This window comes from Pseudopipra pipra, chromosome 7, assembly GCF_036250125.1.
Source record: "Pseudopipra pipra isolate bDixPip1 chromosome 7, bDixPip1.hap1, whole genome shotgun sequence".
NCBI classification, from domain to species: Eukaryota; Metazoa; Chordata; class Aves; order Passeriformes; family Pipridae; genus Pseudopipra; species Pseudopipra pipra.
Genome location: NC_087555.1, coordinates 23,901,311 through 23,926,130, shown reverse-complemented (window position 1 = coordinate 23,926,130; position 24,820 = coordinate 23,901,311). Strand labels below are relative to the sequence as shown.

General features: G+C 52.2%; 2 protein-coding genes across 7 annotated transcripts; both read left to right on the top strand.

Annotated features, from left to right (window-relative positions):
* The first annotated feature begins 10 nt into the window (after window positions 1–10).
* CNOT9 (CCR4-NOT transcription complex subunit 9) lies at window positions 11–12,395 on the top strand. Of its 2 annotated transcripts, XM_064661234.1 has the most exons (9): window positions 31–145; window positions 713–902; window positions 4,571–4,750; window positions 5,816–5,931; window positions 7,213–7,322; window positions 8,097–8,206; window positions 8,656–8,754; window positions 11,198–11,289; window positions 11,994–12,395. In XM_064661234.1, exons 2-9 carry the CDS (start codon window positions 831–833, stop codon window positions 12,160–12,162), a joined length of 948 nt encoding a protein of 315 aa, XP_064517304.1. In that variant the 5' UTR covers window positions 31–145; window positions 713–830; the 3' UTR covers window positions 12,163–12,395. The 2 variants fall into 2 exon arrangements, with proteins under 2 accessions (XP_064517303.1, XP_064517304.1); XM_064661233.1 differs by lacking the exon at window positions 713–902 and having other exon boundaries at window positions 11–145.
* A 331-nt stretch (window positions 12,396–12,726) lies between these two features.
* Window positions 12,727–24,751, top strand: PLCD4 (phospholipase C delta 4). 5 transcript variants are annotated; one of them, XM_064661199.1, is made up of 16 exons: window positions 12,727–13,051; window positions 17,290–17,339; window positions 17,689–17,847; window positions 18,300–18,528; window positions 18,766–18,895; window positions 19,509–19,740; window positions 20,139–20,340; window positions 20,653–20,797; window positions 21,277–21,429; window positions 21,768–21,908; window positions 22,250–22,406; window positions 22,862–22,978; window positions 23,269–23,447; window positions 23,613–23,748; window positions 23,840–23,989; window positions 24,115–24,751. In XM_064661199.1, the coding sequence occupies exons 2-16, from the start codon at window positions 17,315–17,317 to the stop codon at window positions 24,219–24,221; spliced, it is 2,262 nt and encodes a 753-aa protein (XP_064517269.1). In that variant the 5' UTR covers window positions 12,727–13,051; window positions 17,290–17,314; the 3' UTR covers window positions 24,222–24,751. The 5 variants fall into 5 exon arrangements, with proteins under 5 accessions (XP_064517269.1, XP_064517268.1, XP_064517267.1 ...); XM_064661198.1 differs by having other exon boundaries at window positions 17,287–17,339; XM_064661197.1 differs by lacking the exon at window positions 12,727–13,051 and adding an exon at window positions 13,865–14,553.
* The last annotated feature ends 69 nt before the right edge of the window (window positions 24,752–24,820 follow it).

Below are 24,820 nucleotides of genomic sequence, written 5' to 3'. Positions count from 1 at the left end.
GCTGTCCCGCCTCCCCGTTCCCAGCGTGCCCCGCGCGGAGGGTGAAGGGTCGCGGCGGCTCCGGGTCCGTGATGGCTGCGGTGGCCTGAGGGGGTATCGGCACCGCGCCCACGCACCGACCATGCATAGCCTGGCCACGGCCGCGGTGAGCCGGCGGGACGGCGCTGGGGAGGGGCCCCCGTTGCGCGGGGAGCGGGGGCGCGGCCGCTCGTCGCTGCGAGGGGCCATTCCCTCTCCCTCGGCCGGAGCGCGGCGGGCGGACTTGGGCCCGCGGGGCGGCGGAGCCTTGGTGAGCTCCGTCCCTGCGGGTCTCTTTGGCAGCAGTCTCGCTCCGACCGCTCCTCTGGGGCTGCTCCGGGCCGGGCTGTGCTGCTCGTGGGGCGGCGTGGCTCGTCCAAGGGCCCCGAGGGTTTCCCCGCTGGGTGTCCCGGCTCTGCATCCTCCGCCTGGTGTGCGTTGCGTAGGGCTTTCCCTCCCTCCCTGCGTCTGGGTGCGTCCTGTCGCGAATGACTGTTTTGATGTCACTTTAAAGAATCGCCAGCAAAGGTATCGACAAAAGCAGGTTTAATGTAAGAGCAGAAGTGCGACAGAGTTCGTTGGCAAGGTTTGCTCAACTGCTCACTAGCTGGTTAAAGTACAGGGAGAAAAAGCAAACAAAAATCTAAAATCAATCAACCTACAACCAAAAATTAACCCCTAAAATTATTCCCAGGGGCTTGGGCGAGGAAGAAAAGGGTAAGAGTAAGGATGATAAGGAAGACCCTCACAAGGTTCAGAGTAGACCCTCTTCTTCAAGTGACCTTAAAACACTCATTCGTGACACTTCCTGCATGCCTACCCACCTCTTCTGCCCTCTGAGGAGCTGTTTTACTTCTAGTCTTCACTGCAGAGGGAAAGAGGAGGTAAGGAAAAGACCCTTAGGGCAGCAGGTGAGCAGAAGGAAAGGCAGAGGCTGCCTGTTCCTGCTTCTCTTTTCCCCCAGTACCGTGCAGTGCAGTGCTATCTGTAGGTGGTGCTTACTCTTATCCCCTTCAGGAGACTGCTTAAGTGGGATGTGGTGCGTGATGTTCAGGCTGGTCGGAGTGGAACTGTGTCTTGGCCTGGGTGGGTTCAAAAGTGGAAGCTGAGTTTGAAGGATGTGATTATTGTCTCGGATCTCCCACCAGAGTGGGTTTGTGGTTTGGTTTTCACTTCTCCAAATGCACCTTCATGGTGTGTGTGAGACTTCCTAGAGCTGATTTAGTCTTGTGTATGTTGGGTGTGGGAGGTGTATTGCAAACCAGCAGTTAGAGCTGTTTCAAATGAACTTAGCTCAAGGGTGTGCTTGAACTAACAAGCTAATGAGTGAGTCAAGTTCGATGAACAGGAATTGAGAGAACTTTTTAAGTTTTCCCACTTTGTTCAAGTGCTCGTGACTTTAGCTGTTTCCTGGAGTGCTGGCAAATATTCTGATTTAAAGTAATGCATTTCAGAGCACAGAAGGGTGTGCAAGATCACAGTGAACTCTCTTAATGAGCATTTACATTTTTATAGCAATCTAATTCCTAAGTGTTTGTTGAAATGCACGAAGGACCCCCATTATATGTATCTCCCATTAATCCACGATATGTATTCTAGCCACCTCTCTTTTTTCAAGACAGTTTTAAGAAAAAAATTTGCTTTAGGAATAGATGTCAACTTTATTTCAGGACTCACTTGAATGCATGTTTAGTTTATACCTAGGTTGTGCTACCAGGTAGTTCTGTATTTAAATGTTTCTTACCACAGTTAGTTAATACGGTTAGACTAAAGGTGACAGGGAAGGGAGTTTGGCTCTGGAAATGTGCTCAGGACCTGTGATAAATAACGTTACCTCTTAGTAGGGCCATGAACTGGCTCAGGAGTCCCTTCAGGGGTGTGAACACTGTTGTGATAAAGCTGTAGTGAGCCAGAGCATTGGTGATGGCATAGCTGACACTTCTGTTTCAGACCTGGGGACCTCATAGAGTGCTTGAGAAATAGCACTCTATAAATAGCTGTAAGGCATTGAAAACCCATATCAAATCACCTGATTTGCTGCTATGGAAGTTCAAAGTTCACTTTGCTGTTTTTAAGCAGATGATCTGTCAAAATAGTTGAAAAAGCACATGTATCCAGTTAGTCAACATTCTGCTTTGGCTGACCAGTGCTTCTACCAGTGTGTGTAGCAGCAACTGCTCAGTTAGGAAGAAAAAGCCATTTGCATAAATCTGTTTGTTATGTGATTGTTGGAGGTGTAATCGGGCATGGATGTTTGAGGTAATGTTTTTTCTCCTGAGGAAGGTGTTACAAGATCTTTCATAGTGTGTGCAGGGGTGGTGAATTTCTGCTGTGATACTGTTGGTAAATTCCACTTTCCCTGTGTTCAAAAGAAAGTCTGCCTGACAGGGTTCTGTCTTGGAGCTTACAGGATTTGTGTGGCCCTCAGAGTTCCCCAGAATTTTGGGTCTTAGAAGAAGAAACAGCAATGAAGTAGGAAATTAGGAAAAAATATGTTTTTCTGTTTAAAGCGAAAGGAGCAACTGTAGAGCCTGTGAAAAGCAGTTTGTTCTGGCTGAGGCAGATATTGGACATCATAAACTTAATTGTGTGGAAAATCTACTTAGTGTTCTCTAGGGATCACAAACACATGATTGTGCTTGTAAAGGGCCGATGTATTTAAGCTTACAGGAACTGAAACTTCCAGTGAGTCTAGAAAAATAGATGGAAGCTTTAGATAATGCAAATATAACAACATTATTGTACACTGCTTGTCACTCCAGCACCCCAAATAAAAACAAATGAGCTCTGTTGATTCTTCTCTTTTTCAGCTTCACTGTAGAAGTTGCCATTGCAATTGCACTCACAGCTGTAAGGCCACAATAAACTTGTCAGGATTACTAATTTAGTGTGAGATTTTGCAAAAAAAAATAAAATTTAAAATTGAGTAGGTGATTGTCCTGGTTCTGGCCAGGACAGGGTTAATTTTTGCAGTAGCCTGAAGGCAGAGGGGGGAATGAGTGAGGCTTGTGGTTTGGAGTGGCTTCAGTGGAAGCACTACATTGGAGAATACCATTCCTAAAGCACAACAGTGAGAAAAAAAAGAGGATAGGAGAAAAGATAAACATCTAAAAAGGTATTTGAACCCTTGAGTACAGGGATTGATAACACTACATTGGCTTATATATAAACATTTATGTTAAATAATATGATGAAAATGGCTGGGGGAGAGAGACGTCCCATAGCTGGGGAGGAATCTCTGGAGACATGACTATGGATATAAAATGGGGATGAACAGAGGAGGGAAACCTTCACAGAAACAGAAAGCTCTGCCAGTGTCTGCCAAAGCTTAAGTCTCTCTCCATCCCTCTGGTAGTTCTGGTACTGCCTCTGCCATGTGGCTTCAGGTTTGGTTCCAGCCACTTTCAGTTCCTGAACTGCCTTGTGTTCTCTTGTGTCTCTTGGTGGTAGCTGCTTGGTGGTAGCGTTGCTGTCAGTGCAGTACAGGCTCTGCTCACATCTGTTGTGATGAGCGCCTGAAGAGTTTCAGTTGGGGTTTAAAAAACAAAGAAGGAAACACAGTCCTGTTCCCAGCTGGGATTGCCCTGCGCAGGGAAATGCAGAGCTGGTGGCATGAGGGCTGGCTCAGGAGCAGCAGTGAGACAGACTTTCACTGGAAGGCTTATGCATGGCATTCTCCACAGAAACTATGATAATCTCTCTTTTCCTTCCTTATTTTTTTGTTTTGAGAACTTGTTGACCTGGATTCTGTTCTTTCCCTGATGTTCCAAGAGAGGCAGAAGAGAAATTCTGTATTTCTCCTGAGTAGTAGAAAATGGGTCTTGACTATGAATACAGATCTACCCTTCTCTGGGTTTATTTTGAACAGTAATCAAATCACCCTGAGATCCTGCACAGAATCATTCTTGAAAAATTCCCTTTTAGCTCCATGCATGTGGACAAAGTACCTGGGATGAATATGAACCATTGGAAACAGCAGGTGTTACTGGCTGTGGCCCCTGTCATGCTGGTGTTGGAGTAGTGAGAATTTTTCTATTATTCGTATGAATATTTTTCTCATGTACATTGGGTGAATCCCATTGGCAGTTTCCAATGTCATGGGTGGTTTTGGAGGGGAAAAAGGTAGCATCTGCTTTACTTTGAATTAATGGAATCTTGCACTTGAAGCTTGAAATGAATGCGTGCTAAATGCAGGTGGAACAAATGATAGCTGTCACTCCCTGGGAGCTCTGCTGGCACAGGCAGGCAGCAGCTTGGCTCTCACATTGCTGAATGAAGTTACAAGGTACTCCTTGTTGAGACAGTCTCTCTTAATCCGCTTGTCAAGTCGGGCCAGAAAGTAAAGCCTTTGCATTTTCAGTAGGTGAAGTGATAATGCTAATCTAAGGAAGGGATGGATCCATGTCCAGGGCATCTTGAAGGAGCTTTAGTTCTCACCCCTTCGCTCAGGAGTTTCTTGAGCACTTTTTGGCCATTCTGACAGGTTGTGGAAAGGGTTTGGTTGAGAACTGGATAAAACGTTTGGACTGAAGTTTTCTTGTCTCCCTCCCAGCCTGTGCCAACAGCGCTGGCTCAGGTTGACCGTGAAAAGATTTACCAATGGATCAATGAGCTGTCCAGCCCTGAGACACGGGAGAACGCGCTGCTGGAGCTGAGCAAGAAGCGCGAGTCTGTGCCTGACCTCGCCCCGATGCTGTGGCACTCGTTTGGCACCATCGCAGCGCTCCTTCAGGTGGGTCAGACTGCCCGTGGTGCAGCACCAGCGTGTGTCAGAGCTTGTGTGTCCATGGTGGGGATCTGGGGAGGCACTGGTGGGATCCCTTACTGCCATTGCTGGGAATATGATCTATGATAGATCATGTGAGGAGAGCAGATGTGGGAAGCTCATTTGCCGTTAATCATCATTATCAAGGTGACGTGTGAGACTGATATTTCTAATTAGACAGCTTACATAGTTGGGAGGAGAATAGGAAAGTTCTTGGATGTATGAGCTCCCTGTGGATCCCATTCTGCTTATTTTAGTACAACGTCATAGCAGAACCACAACAGTCTTTCTCCTAAGACTGCAGGTTTGATTTCTTTTGCGTGAGTGTACTTTCTGGTCAGAAGGTTGCCCTTGCAGGGACCCCCCTGGGAAGGCAGCAGGGAAATGCTGCTCACTGCTGCAGATACCCTTGCAAGGGAAGGTACCTGCATTTCATGTGAAACTGAGCAGCTCAGCTTATTGCTGGGCAAACCACTCTACAGCTGATGACTGGCTATCACTCAATGCCAAATCTGGTAGTTTCTTTCCAAGGAGGAAAGAAAGAGTGCAGCACTGGCAATGTCAAACTCTTGACTGAGTGGCCCTGACAAGCAAAGAAAATTACAAGGGAGCTATAGCTGGAAGCAGGCAGATTTCTGAATTGGATTTCTCAGCCTCAGCTGCTTCCCCTGCATTGAGTTAGAGTACCAGCAGCTACACTGTAAGCAGAGTGGGTGTCCTCTGCCTGTAGGATGCCTCTTTGATCTGGAAGTTCAAAACAGAGCCTACAGTAGTAAAGAGCCAAGAAATCAAATGAACCTTTTTTTACTGAAACTAAGGGTTTGAATGCATTCCTGTGACTCCTTGTCAAATTGACTCTGACCCAGCTCTGCCTTTGCTGGGCAGCATGGTGGCTCTGTTGTAACTTCAAAGCGATGCTTGGTGAAAGCAGACTGTCATCTGCTGTCACTGCAGTTCCTTGCTAGGCATGTGCTTTGGGGTAGCTTTCTGGTATTTTTCTCCTTTAACTTCTCTATATCTGTTAATTTTTAGGAAATTGTAAATATTTACCCATCCATCAACCCTCCAACTTTGACAGCCCATCAGTCCAACAGAGTCTGCAATGCTTTAGCTCTGCTACAGTGTGTTGCATCACACCCTGAAACAAGGTAAGCATTTCCAAATGTGTGAGTTTTCAGAGGTGTTGATGTTGACAGCTCAGCCTGTGTGTTTGACTCCAGAAGTACATAAGCTCCTTTCTCTTTTACCTAGAGAAGTGAAACAGACCATAAAGCTGGTAGATAGACAGCTGCCTGCTGCTTTCACTTGTTTGTATGGATTATCAGGATACAGCTTTGTGGTGGTTCTAAATGCGTTGCATCCCTTGGATCATCCTAAGGTTTTGCAAATTTCCAAAACATTCCGTTGTGGCAGCTCTTGGAAGGTCAACCAGAGCTAAGGGCACCTTTGTGTTCAGTGCTGTGTGCAGGATTCTTGTTTTAATGAGCTTACATCTATTTAGACAAGCAGCTTACAGTTATTTAGACCAGCTGTTGAAAGGCTGGAATGGGTAGGACTGTCCTTCCCAGAGACTGCATGAGGTAAGGGAGCAGTAGCAGAGCCATTTCTGGAGTCCTCAGCCAATGTCTGACTTCAGATTTTCTCAGTCTGTGCCCAGCCAATGTCAGCAGGGGAAAATATGATGTTGGTTCAGCCAAAATCAGTAGCTTATACTACCCAGAGATCCATAATCTCATGCTTCTGTTCCTGCTGAGCAGCAGCACAGCTGAAGTTGTTTTCGAGCTGCTGCAAAGCAGTGTTACACAGCAACCCTCCATGAGATAACCAAATAAATAGGGTAGTTTTACAGTACTCACCTTTACATTTAAAATTTGAACACTGAAAATGGAAGAAGTATGTTGGATGATCGTGCAAGAGAGCTTCCCTCTGCTAGCAGAGCAATCTCCAGGTTTCTCCCTGCAGTCTGTATTTTTCACTACTGCCAGAAGGCAGTGTGAGGGCTCTTGGGGAAAAGGTGTCTGTGCACATTTAAACTGTGGTGATGCCTAGAGTTAGCCACTCTGTATTTCTGTCATGCATGAGGATGACTGTCCTTGCCAGTGAGAGCCTGCAGAGTGAAATGTGACAGTGAATGTGCATAGCAGAGGGTCTGGGTAGCAGGAAGAGGTAATAAAAACATGTGCTCTGTTCCTGGTCAGCTGGAAGCAGCGATGCAGGCAACTGACAGATCAGGTGCTCTGATCAGGTTTTGTGCTGTGCCGAGTGCAGAATTTACTTCATGCCTTTCTATCAGAGATAGAACTGTTACACACTTTTAAGGAGCAGCAGCAATGGTGTCCAGCAGCCTAAAGCTCTGTGTGGTAGTGCTGGATTGTACGCTCACTTTGCTTTCCTTGTTGCTCACATTGTGTGTTCTCCCTTTCCCACAGGTCAGCTTTTCTGGCAGCTCATATCCCTCTCTTCCTGTACCCCTTCCTGCACACAGTCAGCAAGACACGTCCGTTTGAGTACCTGCGGCTCACGAGCCTCGGAGTGATTGGTAAGCAGCCAGACTAATGCTGGAGCAGTGGTGTCCTGTTGAGTTAGAGCAGTTCATGCTGTGGGCAAAGAGACTTGCGTGACAAAGTCAGAGGTTTCTTTATATTGAGATCTTCTGAGTCCTGTAGTATTAAGAGGAGCAGCTGTTTCTTTGTGGAGGCAATTCCACTAAGTTCCTTTTAGTGTGTAGGAACTGAGCTTTTCACTTACAAAAAACCCACTGAAGACTAAAAATACAAAAATATATTTCTGTGAGTACAAGCACCTGCAGACTTGTCTTGCCTTCACCCTCAGCCCTCCCAGCTAGACATTGGGATAGGTGGGTGCAGGCTGGGTTTTCTTTGGGTTTCTGTCATTTATTGACTTAGGTGTATTTGCCCTGTCTTCCCCTTATCCTGGTTTTTTTTCTTTCTACCCCAAACCTTTCTCTCTCGATGTGTGAAGTAAGAGTGTCTCAAAATGCATTTCTTCCTCCCAGAGGTTGCTGTGGGTGGCATGATCCTCTTGTGTTTGTGTTACTGCTGAGGGAGAACCAAGAGTGTATCCCCTTTCCAAAAAACAAACAACCCCCAAACTCAGCTTGATTACTTTTAGGCTGCCAAAATGATTTCTTCTCCAGCCATGTGCTGCAACATATTTAGGATAACAGTTGCTCTGCCTGCTGTTCAGACTGAATGGTTCCTGGGGATGGCAGAGCCCAGGCCCTCTTTGAAAGGTGAGATTTTTTGAAAAAATTTATTGTTTATTGATTTTTGTGTTTTGTTTTTCCTTCAAGGTGCCTTGGTGAAAACTGACGAGCAAGAAGTGATAAATTTCTTATTGACAACAGAAATTATCCCCCTGTGCTTACGCATTATGGAGTCTGGCAGTGAACTCTCCAAAACGGTACCTGTTTTTTTTGTCTTAATAAAGACTTTCTGTTGTTCATCTCTGACTGACCAGGAGCAGGTACCCTGCAGAGTTGGCTTTTGTCCTGTTGGAAATGCTGGGACAAGTCTGGGTGGAGTTTTTACCTTCTCAAAAACCAAACAAACCAAAACCTGAGGCTGCTCTTGAGTGGCCCAGCAGTAGTTGCTGTCTTATGCAACCTGCACCCAGTCATCTTGTACACTCTGATTTGTTTACATCTCTTTTCTTTAGACAGATGCCAAGCATTGTGTACTGTCCTGCATTTTCTTTTGGCTTTTAATTTTCACTGAATAAAGCATTTGCTGCCTACTGAAAGGCCTTTCAGCTCTGGGGCTGCCTTGAAAAGAGCACCACACAAAGGCTGTCCCTTTTCAGGGTAGATAAGTTGTTTTTAGGCTTTGTTTTCTGCTTTCTCCCCTTTCTAGGTTGCTACGTTTATTCTTCAGAAAATCCTCCTGGATGACACAGGGCTGGCTTACATCTGTCAGACTTATGAGCGGTTTTCCCATGTTGCCATGATACTGGTAAGATCATTTGTTTTTAAAGTTTTTTTTTTTTTTGTATTTAAGAAAGACAGAATGACACTGTAGCAGCCAGCTTCTTCAACAGCAACTTTACTGTTGTCTGGCTGGAGCACAGGATGAGGGAGGCAAATCATTCTTGGGTTAATTGCTTGTGACACTGTAGCTCTCTGCTTCCATGTTTCCTCTGGATATCTCTGTTTTGCATATCAAGAGAACACATCCTGAGTCCTCAAGATAAAACAGGTAAACCTCTCCAGAGAGGGAAAAGAGTTTTCAGAGTTGTTGGTGGAATGTAAATTGATTTAATTTTGTGTAAGAATGATCACACAGTTCAGATCATGAATCCACATCCCATTTCTGTCTCTCACAACAGGCTGAAAGAGCAGCAGGTTGAGTGAAGGAGTAGGAGCAGGGCAAGTATATGATACTTGTTGTCATAACAGTCTCATAGCTGTCACCTACTTTGAGCTTTGGATTTCTGGGGCCAGTTGTGGGTTTTCTGTGCTGTAAACACCAGTGTTCCTATCCTTGAACCCATAGAAACATTATGCATCCACAGTGTCTTTGACCAAGGAGATTCACAACTTTCCTGTTTGCTGCCTGGAATGCCACTCTCCTTTTTTTCTTTGTTGAATCTGGCTCCTACTGGCTGCTGCATATACTCTAATTTTTGTGTTGGAACACGGAGAGAGCAGACAACTTCTGTCCATCCCCTGTTCCCTGTAATGGACAAGTTTGGGTACTCATAATTTTTTCATCCCAGAAGTAATAGCCCCAGCTTGAGCTTTATCTTTGAGCTCACCGAGGGGAACACATGCTTGCCCTGGAATAGTTACTGCCATGCTTTTGTATGCATTTGTTTGTTTTTTAAAGAGCAGTCTCAGGAGAAGAAAATGCAGCAGTAAGTTAAGCACTTAGCAATGCTGGTTCTCTGACTAAATGCTGTGCTTTCATTAGGAACATTTATTTGTCTGTTTTTGCAAATGTAAAGAAAACGTTACCTCCTAATTCACCCACAAACAGGAAAATATGAATGATTGTGAGCTGATATCCATAACGTTTAATGTGACATGATTTTTGCATTCAAGAAAAAAATCAACTTTGATAGAAGTACATCTGGCTCGATGGCAAAGTGAAGGATGTAATTAGAAACTCTGGGATAGGGGAAGGAAGGAGACCATACCATTCCCAAACATGAATTGTTCCTTGAACACAGAAGGATGTGGGTGTGTAAAGCAGTGTTAGCATGGAAGAAGTCCTAGCTGTGGTATAGTCCTGTCACTGGGTGAAGCACTGACAGGACCAATATTCCACAGTGCTTTCAAAAATCGGTTTAGTGTACCTCCTATCTCATGAGAGTGATGATTTACTTTTGTGTCTGCTGGTAACTGAGTAAGATTTTACACAAGTATTAGATGCTTTTAAAAGAGGAAGTTAGTATTTTCCATCTGGGAAATGTTGGAGGAGTTTGCAATTCTTTATTTTGAAGAAATATTGGTATCCTGGGGAATTGCTGAGAACAGGAAGCTTGAAAAAGGGCAGATGAGGGGGACCTACTAATTGCTAACTGCCTGGATATCCAAATACAGGTGACTTTGGCTAATGAGGAAAATGGTTAGTGCTAGCCAAAGTAGTTTACAGGAAAAAAACCAACTTGTTGGGCAGATTTGATTGACTCCTGAAGTCAGTACAAGTAAGCAGTCTGTTAAATTCCTTCAGAGCAGGCGTGTGAAGGCAGCTGCACTGTTTACTTGACTGGGCGTGTTCAAAGGTGCAGCCATGTGCAAAGTCTTACTTAGTGTGAGGAACGGAAGCTGGGCCGGGGAGATCTGCCCTGGCCTTGCCTCCCTGGAGCAGCTTCATGAGGGATGTAGCAGAAAGAGAAAATACAACTCTTGGGTGCATGCTAAGACCAGATGTGGATCTTGCTACATGTGGTGTGGGTTAGCTCAGTCTTTTGGCATGGCTTCCCAGGCTATTGCTAATAAACTTAAAACACTCTTAAAAGGATGTTGAAATGAAGGGAATGCAGATGAGAATAGGGAGTGTTGCGGAGCTTGGAACACACCTCATGGGGTGACTCAGCCTGAGCTTATCAAAGTGTTTGAGATGTGTCTGTCTTCCACAAGTGGTGGAAACCCCAGGTTCTCTTTAATTTCACAAAGAGCTGGACCACTGGTTTTTACCTGGGAAGGTAAAAACCAAACAGAGATGAGACAAGCTTTCCCTAAGCTGCTGGGAGAACCCTTTCCAAGTCATACCTTCTCAAAGGCATTTTGGCAAGCAGTGCCAGGCTCCATGCAGGGGTATCCAGATGAAAGTTAATGGGCTGTGCTGTGTGGGAAGCCAGAGCAAGTGATCTAATGGCCTTTCCCAGTCTCTGCTGATCGTGAAGCTGTTCTTATAAAGACTTTAACTGGTGGCACTGGCCTCTGTCAAACAGGGTAAAATGGTCCTGCAGCTCTCCAAGGAGCCATCAGCACGGCTGCTGAAACATGTCGTCCGCTGCTACCTTCGCCTTTCCGATAACCCCAGGTAAACATTTTAGGAGTCTGGGCAGGGGCTTCTTCTCCATTGGAAGCACAGTTCTTTTCCACAGTGCCCACTTAGTGGGAATCGAAGTTCCTGGTCTGCCAGCCTTAGCTCGTTATAGAAGATGGGTGGGTTTTTTGCTTTGATGTTTTTATTGCTAATCCCTCCTGGGATATGTACCATTTATGGTACGTGGGAGAAACAGAGGCTGTTTAGGGCTTGTGCAAATTCAATCTGTGCAGTTCACAACTGCCTGAGCTCAAATGTAGATTGAACAACGTACAGGGGAGGGCCTGAGGTGGAAGGTATGCTGTACTCTCCCTCTTCTGCATCAGACGAGCTGTTAGCAGTAGAAGCCAACAGATGAAATTTAGTTGAGAGAATACAAACTGATCTCCTGCTGACCAGCAGCTCTGCCCAAAGCTGCTGGGTGTGCATTTGTTGCCTTGGCATCTCCTGGCATTGCATCACTTGACTGACAGGTGTCAGAGTGCAGGGGCTGGCTTGTTGGGTTTTAGCATGAGGAGTGGGAGCTGCACTGGCTGGCTGAGTGCCATGTGCTGCGGTGCTGCTGCTCAGTGCTTTCCTTGGCTGGCTCTGCCAGGGAGACCTCGAGGCAAAGGAATGCTGTGTCCCCAGTGGGGTTTGCTCCCCCCTTGCCCCTGTGAGTTTATTTGTTGGGCCCCGTTTCTTGTCTCTTGATGTAGGGCACGTGAAGCTCTCAGGCAGTGCCTTCCTGACCAGCTGAAGGACACCACCTTCGCCCAGGTCCTGAAGGATGACACCACCACAAAGCGCTGGCTGGCTCAGCTCGTCAAGAACCTGCAAGAGGGTCAAGTCACTGACCCACGGGGCATCCCTCTTCCTCCGCAATGACTGCTGGGGGAGGTGGGGAACTGGGGAAGAAACAGCTCAGGTTTACAAAAAACGAGGAACAGGTGACCTCTTCTGCAACAAACTGGGCACGCCAGCTGGCTGCCAGCCTGTCGGACCATCCCACCCAGCCAAAGGGCTGCTCTGTAGCAGCAATGCCTCCGGGGATCCCAACACCAGCAAATGCTGATACTACAGCCTAAAAAAAAAAGGTCAATAAAAACCATCTGTAGAGATCCCAGTCTCTCTGGGAGGCATGGGTGGCATCCCTGCCCCCACCTCCAGGCAGGGGGTAGTGCAGATGTCCGCTCTTCCAGCAAGCTCAGCCTCCGCCCGAGTGGTGCACAACTCTGGGTGTGTGCGCCACATCCCTCCAATTCCTTGTCACTTCTTGTTTACACGTCTTGTTTAGATGAGCGAACTGAATAAAAGCCGATCCAGTTATTTTATCCCCTCTTAATACTACTACTCAGCTGCAGGTAGCCCAGGGACAGCTTTTTTCCCTGCCAGCATGTCCTTGCTCCTGGCTCTGCATCCAGCTGGCGCAGTAAGCTTCTTTCTTCCTTTCCTTTGGCGCAGAGGCAGTGGCTGGAGCCGGGCCCCTGCGTGCTTGCCCCAGGAGGAGGGGTGGATTACATGCAATGAATCCATGCGTCATAAGCTTGCTTCCCAGGGCTCTGGGGAAGGAGAAGACAGCAGGACTGGCTCTTGTGCTGTAAATAGTGCACTTCTGCAGCTGACCAGCGGCCGGGGGCTGATGTGTGCTGCCCTCTCATCTAGTCCTGGGAGGGCTGCTGGCTGGCTCGGCAAATGGAGCTCAGCGTGACAACACCTGCCTTGAGGTGGTGGGCAGGCCACTGACTGATGATCCCCTGCTGCCCGCAGGCTCCAGGTATGCCACATCCCGCACCACTGCTGCCTGCCAGGTGCCCCTCAGTCCTGCCCCTCCTCCCTTCCCTCCCCTAATGCTCCTCTCTGCCAGTCGAGTGCATCCATTTCAGCTTTCAAACCCGCCTTGGCCCCACCGCAATTAAACTGGACCAGCAGCCGCTTACCTGCCTTCCCTGTGCCGAGGGGTTAATGCAGCTGCAGAGGGCTCTCAGAAGCAGCCATGGAGTGGAGCTCCTGGGCTCCGCTGCAGCAGAGCCTGCTCTGCCTGCTCTTGGCTGCAGGCAAGCCTGGGCAGCTACTTAATTTCTCCCCCCTCCTCGAGTAGCCCATTTTGCTGATCATCTGCAGTGTCGTGCCAACAGTGTCTTAAATCCCATCGTTTCCCTTCTCTCCTCCTCTCACAGCCTTGCATAACAAGGGCAGAGCACGGCCTCTTCCTTGCCCTCGGGTTCCTGTTTTATAACCATTGCCTTCTTTTCCCTCCTTTTCACCCTGACCTTGACAGAGTGTTAAAATGCTTCTGTTTGGTTGATTGGTTTTTGTTTGTTTGTTTGTTTAAGTTCAGATTAATAAATAATAAAACCCCAGCCAGCACAGATTCCTCCTGGTCTGGTCTCTCAGGGAGGGCAAGTGGTGAGTGGGGATTTATTGCAGGTTGGGAGGAAGGCGGGGGTTGTGCCAGCTTGGGGGTGTGATTGGGAAGAGTGGCCTTTCCCAGTGGGAGTTGACTACATCCCTGTAGCACCCCATCTCTCCTGGAGCAGGTAATGTGGAGGGTTTTGGGGGGGGGATTCTGTTTTGTTCTGCAGGAGGGCAGTGAACCTGCCAGGGAGAGAGCACTCGCTGCCTTCCCGCAGCGTGTTTGCAAGTGCTGCCACTCACCCAGGGTCCAGGTCTGTTACAGCATTGCCTTCCCGAAAGTTTAGTCTCTGCTCTGCACCCCTTGCCCCCAGCTTGACCTGCCCCGCCCCAAGGCTGCCCCTGCTTGTATCCTCATGGGGATTTTTACCCCAGGATGCTCAAACTATGCCTTGTTTTTTCAGTCCTACATCCCTCCCAGCAGGAGGGTTCCGGGAGTGCCCGTGGACCATCGTGTCCTGGAAAGGACAGGAACACAGTGAGGACGCGCTGTGGAGGGGGAGATCGGGCTGTGCTGGGTGCAAGCGGGTCTGGGGACGGACAGCCTGTGTCGGAGGATGGGAATGGGGGCTCGACCCCAAACGGCGGGCACGGCAGGGTGCTCCCACCCCTGCCGGCCACACCACTACCTCTGTACCCGCCCCCCCCCCTCCTCCTCAGAAGCGGCGTGACCTTAATCCGAAGCGACCTTGAGAGGCGACGGCTGCGGGGCGTGCGGGGGCCGGGGGCGTCCCGCGGGGGCGGGGGGCCAGGAGCAGACTCGCCGCCCAGGCGCTGCCAAGGGGCGGGCAGCCCGGGCAGCCCCGGCCCCGTGCGGCCGCCGGCGGTGAAGCACCCGCGGAGCGGAGCAGCACCGGAGAGCGGGTACGGGGCTGGGCGCCCGGTCCTCCGCGCGGGAGCCGGGCGTCCTGCGGAGGGAGGGGGCGATGGGTACGGGGCTGCGACCCCCAGGCTCTGGGACCCCCTGGCTCGGGCTGCGCTGCCCCAGAAACGGCTGCACGGTCGGGGTGGCGCGGGGCGGCAGAAGTGCCGGCGGTTTTATCTCCTTTGCCCTAAAGTGTGATTTGTCCCCCTGAGCCCTGAATCCCCTGGAGTTTGCTGCCCCACCCCGAAGCCCCTTATCCGTCCCTCCTCTCGCCTCCCAGCCCCTCTGACCCGTCAGCTGCCGGCTGGTTCCTCTGCGTGGGTCAGGCTCCGTGCACCTGTGCTGCGGCGTGTCCCGGAGCGGGTGGGCTGAGCAAAGCCTCAGAACACGGGAAGTCTGTGGCACACTGAGGCAGCAAGGTGTAGGGGGTGCTTGGAGCGAGGGAGCATTTCTCCCTGCTCTGGCAAGGCCACCCCTGTGGTGGCCAGGGGGACAATTTAATTCTGCCAGGGGACTCCGCACTGGGGTGGCCGGGGGGCACTCAGACCCGCTGTGCCTCCAGCTCTGCTACGGCCTGACACCAGCAGCAGAAAAGCTGCGGCGGCTCAGCGTGTGCTGGGGTAGCTGGGGCTGTTTCTGGCCAGCAGGCAGCCGCCCTGCAGGAAACTCTCGGATTGGGTTTCTCCGTACCCTGGCTCCTGTCCCGCTTGACTTGATAGTGTAACTCAGACTGGGGCAAGGGGGCCTGCATGGGGCCAGGCTATGCCAGGCTTGGGGCACCTCTCACACAACAGGAAAGAGCAGAATAGTTGTGTCTTTGCATCCACGTTCCTTATGCTGGAAGGGTTCATCACTTCTTTGCTGCATGTGTGGCTGGTTGGGACTGCTCCCTGGTTGGGACTGAGCATGCTTAGACTGTGCCTGGAGCCTGGAAGGGATAAGAGGATAAGAGCAGTTTATCTCCAAACTCTCTTCATGGTTATGGGCCTGAAGGCTGCAAGCTGCTCCCTTGCATGCTGCCACCTTGTACACATGCATGTGCAAAGAAGACAGACCTATTGGTGGCACCGAGCCCATCTCTGTTCCAGTCCAGCATCTCTCTCTGCTTCTCCAGCCTCAGTGTCTCTCCCTCCACCCCAGCTTCCCCAAAACATCCCCCCTCTCCCTCTCCTGCTGCAGCACAGGGGCTGCAGGGCAGGTGGGCATCTGGAGCTGAGGCCCTGCAAAGGTGGCTGTGCCGGACTGGGTGCTGCCAGGAGATAGGAGGGTGCAGGCAGATGGGTGATCGAGGTTGTCCCCCCTGGCTCCCTGCAGGCCACGGGGTGCAGAGGCTGAGAGCGTGCCGGGAGAGGGCTGGGTGTGGGGCTCTAGCTGTGCTAGACAGCATCAGGGTACCTACTCTGCAGGGCACAAGAGGAGCATGATGCCATCCCCCCATTTGTGGGTGCAGGCACTCCAAGTCCTGGGTTAGTGGGTCAGTGCCCCCCAGCACATCGGATGGGGGGAACATGGGCACTGCAGCAAGTCCTTGTAGTCTGAGCCCTGCAAGAAGGGCCACAAGTGGTGGGCACACACCCTGCAAGTGGTGGGCACACCCTGCCAACCCTGCAAGTGGTGGGCACACACAGCCCCACCACTGGGCACTGCTGGGATGGCACCCCAGCTGCTTCATATCTCCGGCAACATCTGAGGTCCCCAAGAGTGTAGACAGGTAGTCCTTTTGTGCCCTGGTGACAGCCAAACTGCCAGTCCCACAGCTAGTGTGTCCCCCAGGAGTGGGGCGTAGGCCCCTGTGCTGGGGATCTGCTCTGCTGTCCTGACACTGAGCCAGAGGATGGCTGCCGTCTGGCCCCGGAGCCCACAAGGGTCTGGCAGCTGGGCTTGGCAGCTGCCTGCAGGCTGACGGCACCAGCTATTCCTAGCCCCACACCACTGGTGCCTGTGCTGAGTCAGGGGCCTGGGCCTGGGCCTGCCACCCCTGCATCCTGGCACAGAGCCCTTGTCCCCAGGGACCTCTTGCATCCAAATCACAGCCCACTAGCTGCAGCATCCACTCCTTGAGGGCCCAACTCCAGCACCTGGGTGACAGGCACATCCAGCAGTTTGTCAGTCTAATTAAAGTATCAACAGCCTAATCAAAGCCGTATTGTTCCATGGTATTTATAGTCCCACTTGCCGCAGTGTGCTTCCCGTACAGCTGTGGGTGCAGTCACAGCCCAGGGTGCTGGTATTCCCTGGGGACAAGAGACTGCAGGAGCTGAGGGTCATTCCTCTGTGCCCCCTTCCTTGCTATCACGGCTGTGCCTCTCCCTTACTTTCAAATCTGCTGGTTGGGGTCATGTCCTAGCTGGTGGAGGCTGTTCTTGGGCACCCTCAGAGCAGTTTTTTTCTGGCTCTAGGGGCCACTTCTTCCTTGGGAGCAGTAGGGCTCTGGTACCTGCTGGGCTGTGGAGCGTCTGCTCTCACAAGTTTTTCTGTTTTCCACCAACACCTTTTGAGCTCTGGCTTCCCAGTAACAGAGATTAATATTTCATGAGTATGGTGGGGTGAACTCGACACTTAAGGAAGGCAATGACCCAGCAGGAGACAGGCGCAGGTGCGCTCACACACGGGCAGGGGCACACACACCTTGCACACACATGGGTACGGCCGGACCCTCCTCGGCAGGACTTGGGCACAGTGGGGGGGACTGTTCCTGCTCCCCCCAGCCACCTTCTCTCTTCCCTCCTCAGCAGCTGTCAGCGTGGAGAACGCAGAGCCATGGCATCGCTGCTGTGCAACGCCCGTGAGTGCCGCGGTGGAGGCGAGGTGCAGGGCAGGGCATTGGGCCATCTGTACTTATGCCAGGGCAAATCTGGCCTGTGGGTTGAGTTTACCTTGCTACGCTCAGGAGCATACCTACCTCACCATGGCCATTGGGATTTGGGCTTGGCAATGCCAAGGGTGGATGGGAAGGATTAATGGGGAACTACCTTCTGCCCATCTTGTGGTGAAGGGAGTTTATTTGGGGTCCACCCCTCCTCCCTCACAGATCAAGGGACCACATGGGGTTCCAGAGGCAAGATGAAGCAAAATATCAGGGCACAGTGCCTGGATAGCCCCACTTTTAGTGATGCAGCCCATGCTGCCCCCAGGCATCCAGCTCACAGACACACTAGAGCAGATGCAGCAAGGGACCCTGATGCGCAAAGTCAAGTCCAAGAGCTGGAAGAAGCAGCGTTTCTTCAAGCTGCAGGATGACTGCATGACCATCTGGTACCAGTCGAAGAGAACAGGAAAAACGGAGTCTGCCTGTGAGTACTGGCTTTTGTGTGTTGGCCACAGGGCCATTAGTAGGGTTTACAGGAATCTGAAGGTATGGAGATTCTTGAAACCATCCTTGCTAAGAGTGCTGGGGCATTCAAGAAAGGCTATGCATGCATATGTGATCTCTTCTCACCCACACCTCTCCTTGAAACATCCTGCCTCCAGCAGGATTCATGGGTCAAAAGGGATGAGTAGAAATTGCAGCTGATTGAAGTGGAACCTCTGGAATGCCAGCGCAGAAGTAGACAGACAGAGGGGCTGATGGCAGTGATTGACTGGATAGCTCAATGGTTAATGGATGGATGAGTAGCTCAGTGGGTGGATGAATGGATGGATGAGTGGAAGAAGGGATGGCTGGAAGAATAGGTGTCTGTGGGCAGTGCCCCTTGCCCTGTGGTCCTTGTCCCCCACAGACAGGCGTCCCCTCCCTCTGCCCCAGTCTCCATCAGCGATGTGGAGACGGTGCGGGAAGGGCACCAGTCAGAGGTGCTGCAGAGCCTGGCCGAGGAGTTCCCCCCTGAGCGCTGCTTCACCATTGTCTTCTATGGCCGTCGTGGCAACCTGGACCTCATTGCTGGCTCGGCCGAGGAGGCGCAGTGCTGGGTCCAGGGCCTGCGTCAGCTCATTGAGGTAGCCACCACCATGGACCAAAGGGAGAAGATAGACCAATATCCTTCCTGCAAGCATCACTCTGCCTCCCCCCACCCAGTCATTCCCCCGCTGCAGATCATTCCCCAGGCCCTGCATATTCAGCCTTGTCCCAGCATGTGTGTAGCTGTTCTGAGTCTCACCGTCTGCATCAGTGCAGGACACAGAAAAAGGAAAAAGAGGCCCTCTGATGCTCCCCAGCTCCATCTCTCATAGCCAAGGTCCTTTCCCTTAACATTTGCCCTGATTTCTCTCACGTGGATTCGTGACTGGTTTCAGAAAGCTGACAAGAATAAGGATGGACGCATGAACTTCAAGGAGGTACAGCGTCTCCTCAAGATGATGAATGTGGACATGAATGAGGATCATGCCCTGCGGCTCTTCCAGGTAAGAACTGCACCCAAGAGCCTGGAGGGGCTGGAGGGGCTGGAACAAGCTGCACAACACCTCCTTGCAAAAGGCTATGGTCACTTTATTTTGTCCATCCATCCATCCATCCATCTATCCATCCATCCATTTGTTTACCCACTACCTGTTTACCCACACAAACATGCACTTGTTCATTTTTCTGTTAAACCAACCAGCCAAGGCAGTTCTTCCTACCATTCATTTGTCCATCCAGTTGCTTATTTGTCTACTCAGAAAACCAGCTGTCTGACTTTTTATCCCTCCCTCCCAAGGCAGTTCTTCCTACCATTCATTTGTCCATCCAGTTGCTTATTTGTCTACTCAGCAAATCAGCTGTCTGACTTTTTATCCCTCCCTCCCTCCTTCCGCCTGTTTGTCCATAGACCCATCTATGGACTCATCCATGGATCCATCCACCTATCAGTCCACCCAACCAGCCCTCCATCTCCCCATCCATCCATTGATCAGTGCCTGCCACTGCCACTGGTGTGGAGTCTCTCTGCCCTCTGTTTGGGAGAATCCCCCCCAGAACCTTGGGTGGCCAAGACACCCCATTTTGCCCCATTTGGGTGCTGAGGGAGCTTCCTTGCAGGATGCTGATAAATCAGAGTCTGGGACACTGGAAGGGGAGGAGTTTGTGCTCTTCTACAAGGCTCTCACGCAGCGTGAGGAGGTGCTGAGCCTCTTTCAAGAATTCTCTGAGGATGGAAAGAAGCTGACACTGCTGGAGCTGGTGGATTTCCTGCGGCAGGAGCAGATGGAGGATGAGGGCACAGAGGAGATGGCCATGGAGCTCATTGACAAGTATGAACCATCAGAGACAGGTGAGAGCTGGCTCTGACATTGGCTGTGCTCTGCACAAGGGCAGGGAGAGGTCTGAGACTCATTCCTATGGCAGGAGCACTCCCAGCCCCATTCTGCTGCAGGGAGGACACAGGGGGAAGACTTACAATGGTGTGATCTGGGTGCAATTCCACTTTATTTGGTTCATTCCTGGACCATTTTGGTGTAGAAGGTTGACCAGCCATAGTGTGCAAACTCCAGCTTTGGGGTCCTGCCTTTCCAAGGTTATTGCCCTGGATCATCTCTTCCTGTGACCCAGCCTCTGGCAGCAGCTGTGCTGACCAGGTTGGAGATTCCAGGAGCCACCAGCAGCCCTGTTTGCCCTGCCCTGTCTCTTCCATGTCCCTGGCTGTCACTGAACCTTCCCTTCCACCTGCAGCCCGGGCTCGCCATGTGTTGAGTGCTGATGGGTTCCTCATGTACCTCTGCTCTCCGGAGGGCTCCATCTTCAACCCCCAGCACCGGGCGCTGTGGCAGGACATGAACCAGCCACTCTGCCACTACTTCATCTCCTCCTCCCACAACACCTACCTGATAGAGGATCAGCTGCGAGGTCAGAGCAGCATCGAGGGCTACATCAGGTAAAGGGGCTGCTCCCTTCCAGCTGCCTTCCAGCACCCTCCTGTCCCAGTGCTGTGCCCTGAGCAGCAATATGGGGCAAACCCAGAAGCTCCTTTGCTCCTCTGTGGTCCAGCTCTCCTCTGGCCATGCCACGTAGTGCTCAGCAAGGGGAATACTGAGCCCAGTTCTACCTGCCCTGCATGCAGCAGCATCCACACCCTGGATGGGTGTCCCCTGGTCCCTATAGTGGTGACACTCATGAGCAGAGGGGAGGGCAGGGAACTGGTGCCCTGGCCATGCGCGGGGTCCCAGGGGTGACAACCCACCCCCAGGGCTCTGAAACGGGGCTGCCGGTGCCTGGAAGTGGATTGCTGGGACGGGCCGAATGGGGAGCCCATGGTGTACCACGGCCACACCTTCACCTCCAAGATCCCCTTCCGGGAGGTAGTGAGCACCCTGGGGAAGTACGCTTTCAAGGTAAGGCACTCTTCCCCAGGTGCTGGAGGTTGTGGGTGGCCCTTGGTGTGAGCGGGGATGTGGCTGCAATTGTCCCAAGGGGTAGTGATGGGTCCCTGGAGGGGGATGAGTGCTGTGGTTCACACAGCTGGTGATGCAGCAGGACTGTTCACTCCGCAGGAGAGGAGGGTGGCTGTGTCACTTTCCAGGGGACAGCACTGGGGTGTCTGACCTACAGCCTGTGCTGTGCTGTGCCAGGGGATGGAGGCTCATGCAGACAGTCTCTTGGGGGTGCAGGGGTGAGATGGGGCCTTGGGGATGCAGAATTGAAATGGGATATGAAGGGTAATGGGGGATTGGAGGGGTAAGAGGATTTTGAGGTGGGAAACAAGAAGACACAAGGAGCTCCATTCCAGCATTGGTGACAAATGGATAAAGCCCTTGTGAGAGCTCCCCAACCCCACTAAGGATGATCTCCAGCTGTGCACGTTGCTCCCCAGGCCTCGGACTACCCGGTGATCCTGTCCCTGGAGAACCACTGCAGCATGGAGCAGCAGGAGGTCCTGGCACAGCAGCTCAAGGACATCCTGGGGGAACAGCTCCTCACCACCACCATCGACGGGCACGTCCCCAGCCATCTGCCATCCCCAGAGGTAGGGACAGAGCACAGCTATGCTGGGCATTGCTGTCCTGTCTGGGACTGGAGCGAGGAGGTGGTTCTGCTGTTCAGAGAACAGGCTACCAGCATCATTCTGTTCTACTGGAGCATGTGATGACCCTGTGTTCACAGAGGTGCCAAAGCTGTCCCCAAAGTTGTCTCCCCATGCCCTGCAGAGTCAGACAGAAGGGCAGAACCCTCCTACGCCATCCCCTCCTGGGTGCTGAAGGGAGCTAGTGGTGCTGGCCCTCAGCAGTGCAGGATCCCAGGAGAAAACAAGCCCCATGGAGGAGCTGGGCACACTAAAGTGCCTCTCTATTCCCAACCCCACAGGAGCTGAAGCACAAGATCCTGCTGAAGGGAAAGAAGATCGGGCGGCTGGAGGACACGCTGGACGGGCCAGGGGATGAGGTGCCTGATGTGTCTGACGACGACAATGGGGCAGAGGCAGAGGAAGAGAGGCGGAGGGCAAAGGTGGGTGGCCCAGGATGGGAGTGCTGAGCCCATGGACATAGCTTAGGGCTGTAGTGAAATTCTAGTGCCTGGAGAGACAGAGACAGCAGAGACAGATCAACAGGCAGGGGGAACAGCGTTTTCTCCCTCTGGCCATGCCAGCCACCTCTTTGCTGTGGTGGCACCATGTTGGGGGTCCCCTCATTGCTCCGTTCCTAGCAGGAAGGCTGCTCATGGGTGGGGATACTGCCACATCCCAGCACACCCCCGGCTGCTCTTGTCTGTCCTGGCTCTACAGCCCATGGCCTGGGTGAGTGCTGGTGGATGATGCTCCCATCACCAAACACGGCTCTGCCTTGCAGAAGGACAAGGAGACCCTGGCACAAGCATTGTCCGACTGCGTCATCTACTGCAAGAATGTGTCCTTCCGGGGCTTCCAAGAGGCCCGCAGCCATTCCCGGCCCTCTGAGATCTCCTCCCTCTCTGAGGCCAAGGCCAGGAAGCTCATCCGGGATGCAGGTGAGACGAAGGGGGCAGTGGAACTGGGGGACTGGGGTAGGGTGGAGGGGGCAGGTGGCTTCCTCGGGTGTAGAGCTAAAACCTCCAGACATCAGGGGTGTGGTGTGGGGGAAAGGGGGTCCAGTTGGGCTGTACTGTGGGGTTTGGCTCAGGTAAGTGATGGTGGGGGGTTATTGGCTTAGAAAACAAGGCAGGACACCTGGATTCCTGAGAGGGGAGAGGGATGAAAATTGGTGGGTGGGTAGGGGGGTGGATGGATGGATGGATGGATAGATAGATGAGAGGATGGGTGGTTAGATGGATAAAAGGATGAATGAAAGTATGAATGGATGAGTAGATGAACGGGTGATGAATGGATGGACAGATGGATGGGCAGCACATGTGGTAGGTGGCTCTGCAGGCCAGGGAATGACCTCATGAGTAGCCCTCATGCTCTAGGAATTTCCTATCCCTAGGAAATGAGTTTGTCCGCCACAATGCCTGGCAGCTGACACGCATCTACCCCAGTGGGATGCGGACCGATTCCTCCAACTACAGCCCCCAGGAGATGTGGAATGCTGGGTGCCAGATCGGTATGGCTGGGGGGCATCAGGGCTGTGGGCTGGGGAGATACCGCAAGTCCTGTGCCAAATGCCACCATCGACACCTGTGTTAGTGCCAGTTACAACCCCAGCTGGAGCCAGGTCTGGCTGCCAGCTTTTGCTCTGCTCTGGGGAGTCTGGGGGTATCCAGGCATCGGTGCCTTATCCCCCTGTGCAGCCTCGCATCTCTCTGGCTACGGGGACAGGCTGGTTCTCAGCTGCAAGCAGGGCATGGTGTCTCCAAGCTGCTCTGAACCCTCTTCCCTGCCACCTCCCTGCAGTGGCCCTGAACTTCCAGACAGCCGGCACGGAGATGGACCTGTGTGATGGCCTCTTCAGCCAGAACGGCTGCTGTGGCTACGTGCTCAAACCACCCTTCATGAGGGATGAGGAGACTCTCTTCAACCCCAGTGACCCCAGCAGCCGGGAAGGCCCTGGCCCCATCACCCTGACGATCCAGGTACAGGGCTGAGGAGAGATCCCAGGGAAGCTGTGACAGTGTCCTGGGGCTCTTGTCAGTCCCAGCCAGATGGGGACTGTTGGGCAGTGTGCTGGAGCCGAGTAGCCTCACAATAGATCGGTTTGGCTGCTCCCCAGCTCATGGGGTCCATGCCCCTGCCTGCAGGTGATCAGCGGGCAGCAGCTCCCCAAAGTGGCCAACAGCAAGGACGGAGCCATTATCGACCCACTTGTGCGCGTGGAGATCCATGGGGTCCCTGCGGACCAGGCACACCAGGAGACAAAGTACATTGAGAACAATGGTGAGCCCCACAGTGGTACCAGGGACCCTGCTGTGCCCAGGCACCTCCCCTGCCCTCCCTTACCCTCCCAGCACCCACTCTCCCTTCCCAGGGTTTAACCCCCGCTGGGATGAGACACTACGGTTCCAGCTCCATGTGCCTGAGCTGGCCCTGGTCCGCTTTGTGGTGGAGGATTATGACAAGACTTCCAGGAATGATTTTGTGGGCCAGTTCACCCTAGCCTTTGCCAACATCAAACCCGGTGAGTGGCTGCTGCCCAGTGGTTTTGGGGGCCCAGCACAGCCCCGTAAGTGTGTCGGGCTCAGCTGAGTGCTATAGAGGGAGATGTGGTTGCAGTCAGCCACAGCCTTGCTGTACCCCCTACAGGATACCGCCACATCCATCTCCTCTCCAAGGACGGCACGAGCATCCCACCCTCTTCTCTCTTTGTCCATATCCGCATCACCGAGCCACCTGGCCCCGAACAGGACTGAGCTCATGGGGTGAGCAGCACCCAGATGGAAGCCATACAGGTGGCCCTGAGTGGCTGGGGCCACAGAGCCAACCACCCTGCCCTCTTGTTGAGCTGTTTCGTGTCATCCCTGTGTTGTTGCTGCTGTGACTCCCTTTGCAGTAGCCTCTGAGGACTGGGAAAAAGCACTGACCTGCCCTTTCCAGGTTCGGGATGCTGTCCCCCATGCCTGAGCATGAGGTCTATGTTGGTGCAGCTCCCTGAATCCCCTCAGGCACCCTGCCCTGGCCTAAGGTCACAGCTTGGCCATGGGAAGGAGGAGAGACAGTGCATGGCCTGGCTTTGCTGCAGGGGCTGGTCCCCCACCAGGCAGGGGAGCAAGGCTGGAGCCAAGCAAACCCCGAGGATGGGCAGAGCTGTGAGAGGAGTTGGTCCTCACTGCCCCTGATCGTGCAGAGCCCCATTACAGCCTCTGGCCCCTACAACCCCAGATTAACCCTTGTCCCATCCTTTCTCGGTAAGCAACCTAATAAATTGTTCAGTGACAGACAAGCTCAGGTCTGGGTGCAGTGGTGCTGGGGAGAGACAGGGAGCTGGGCTTGTGCTTGTGCTCTTCCTCTG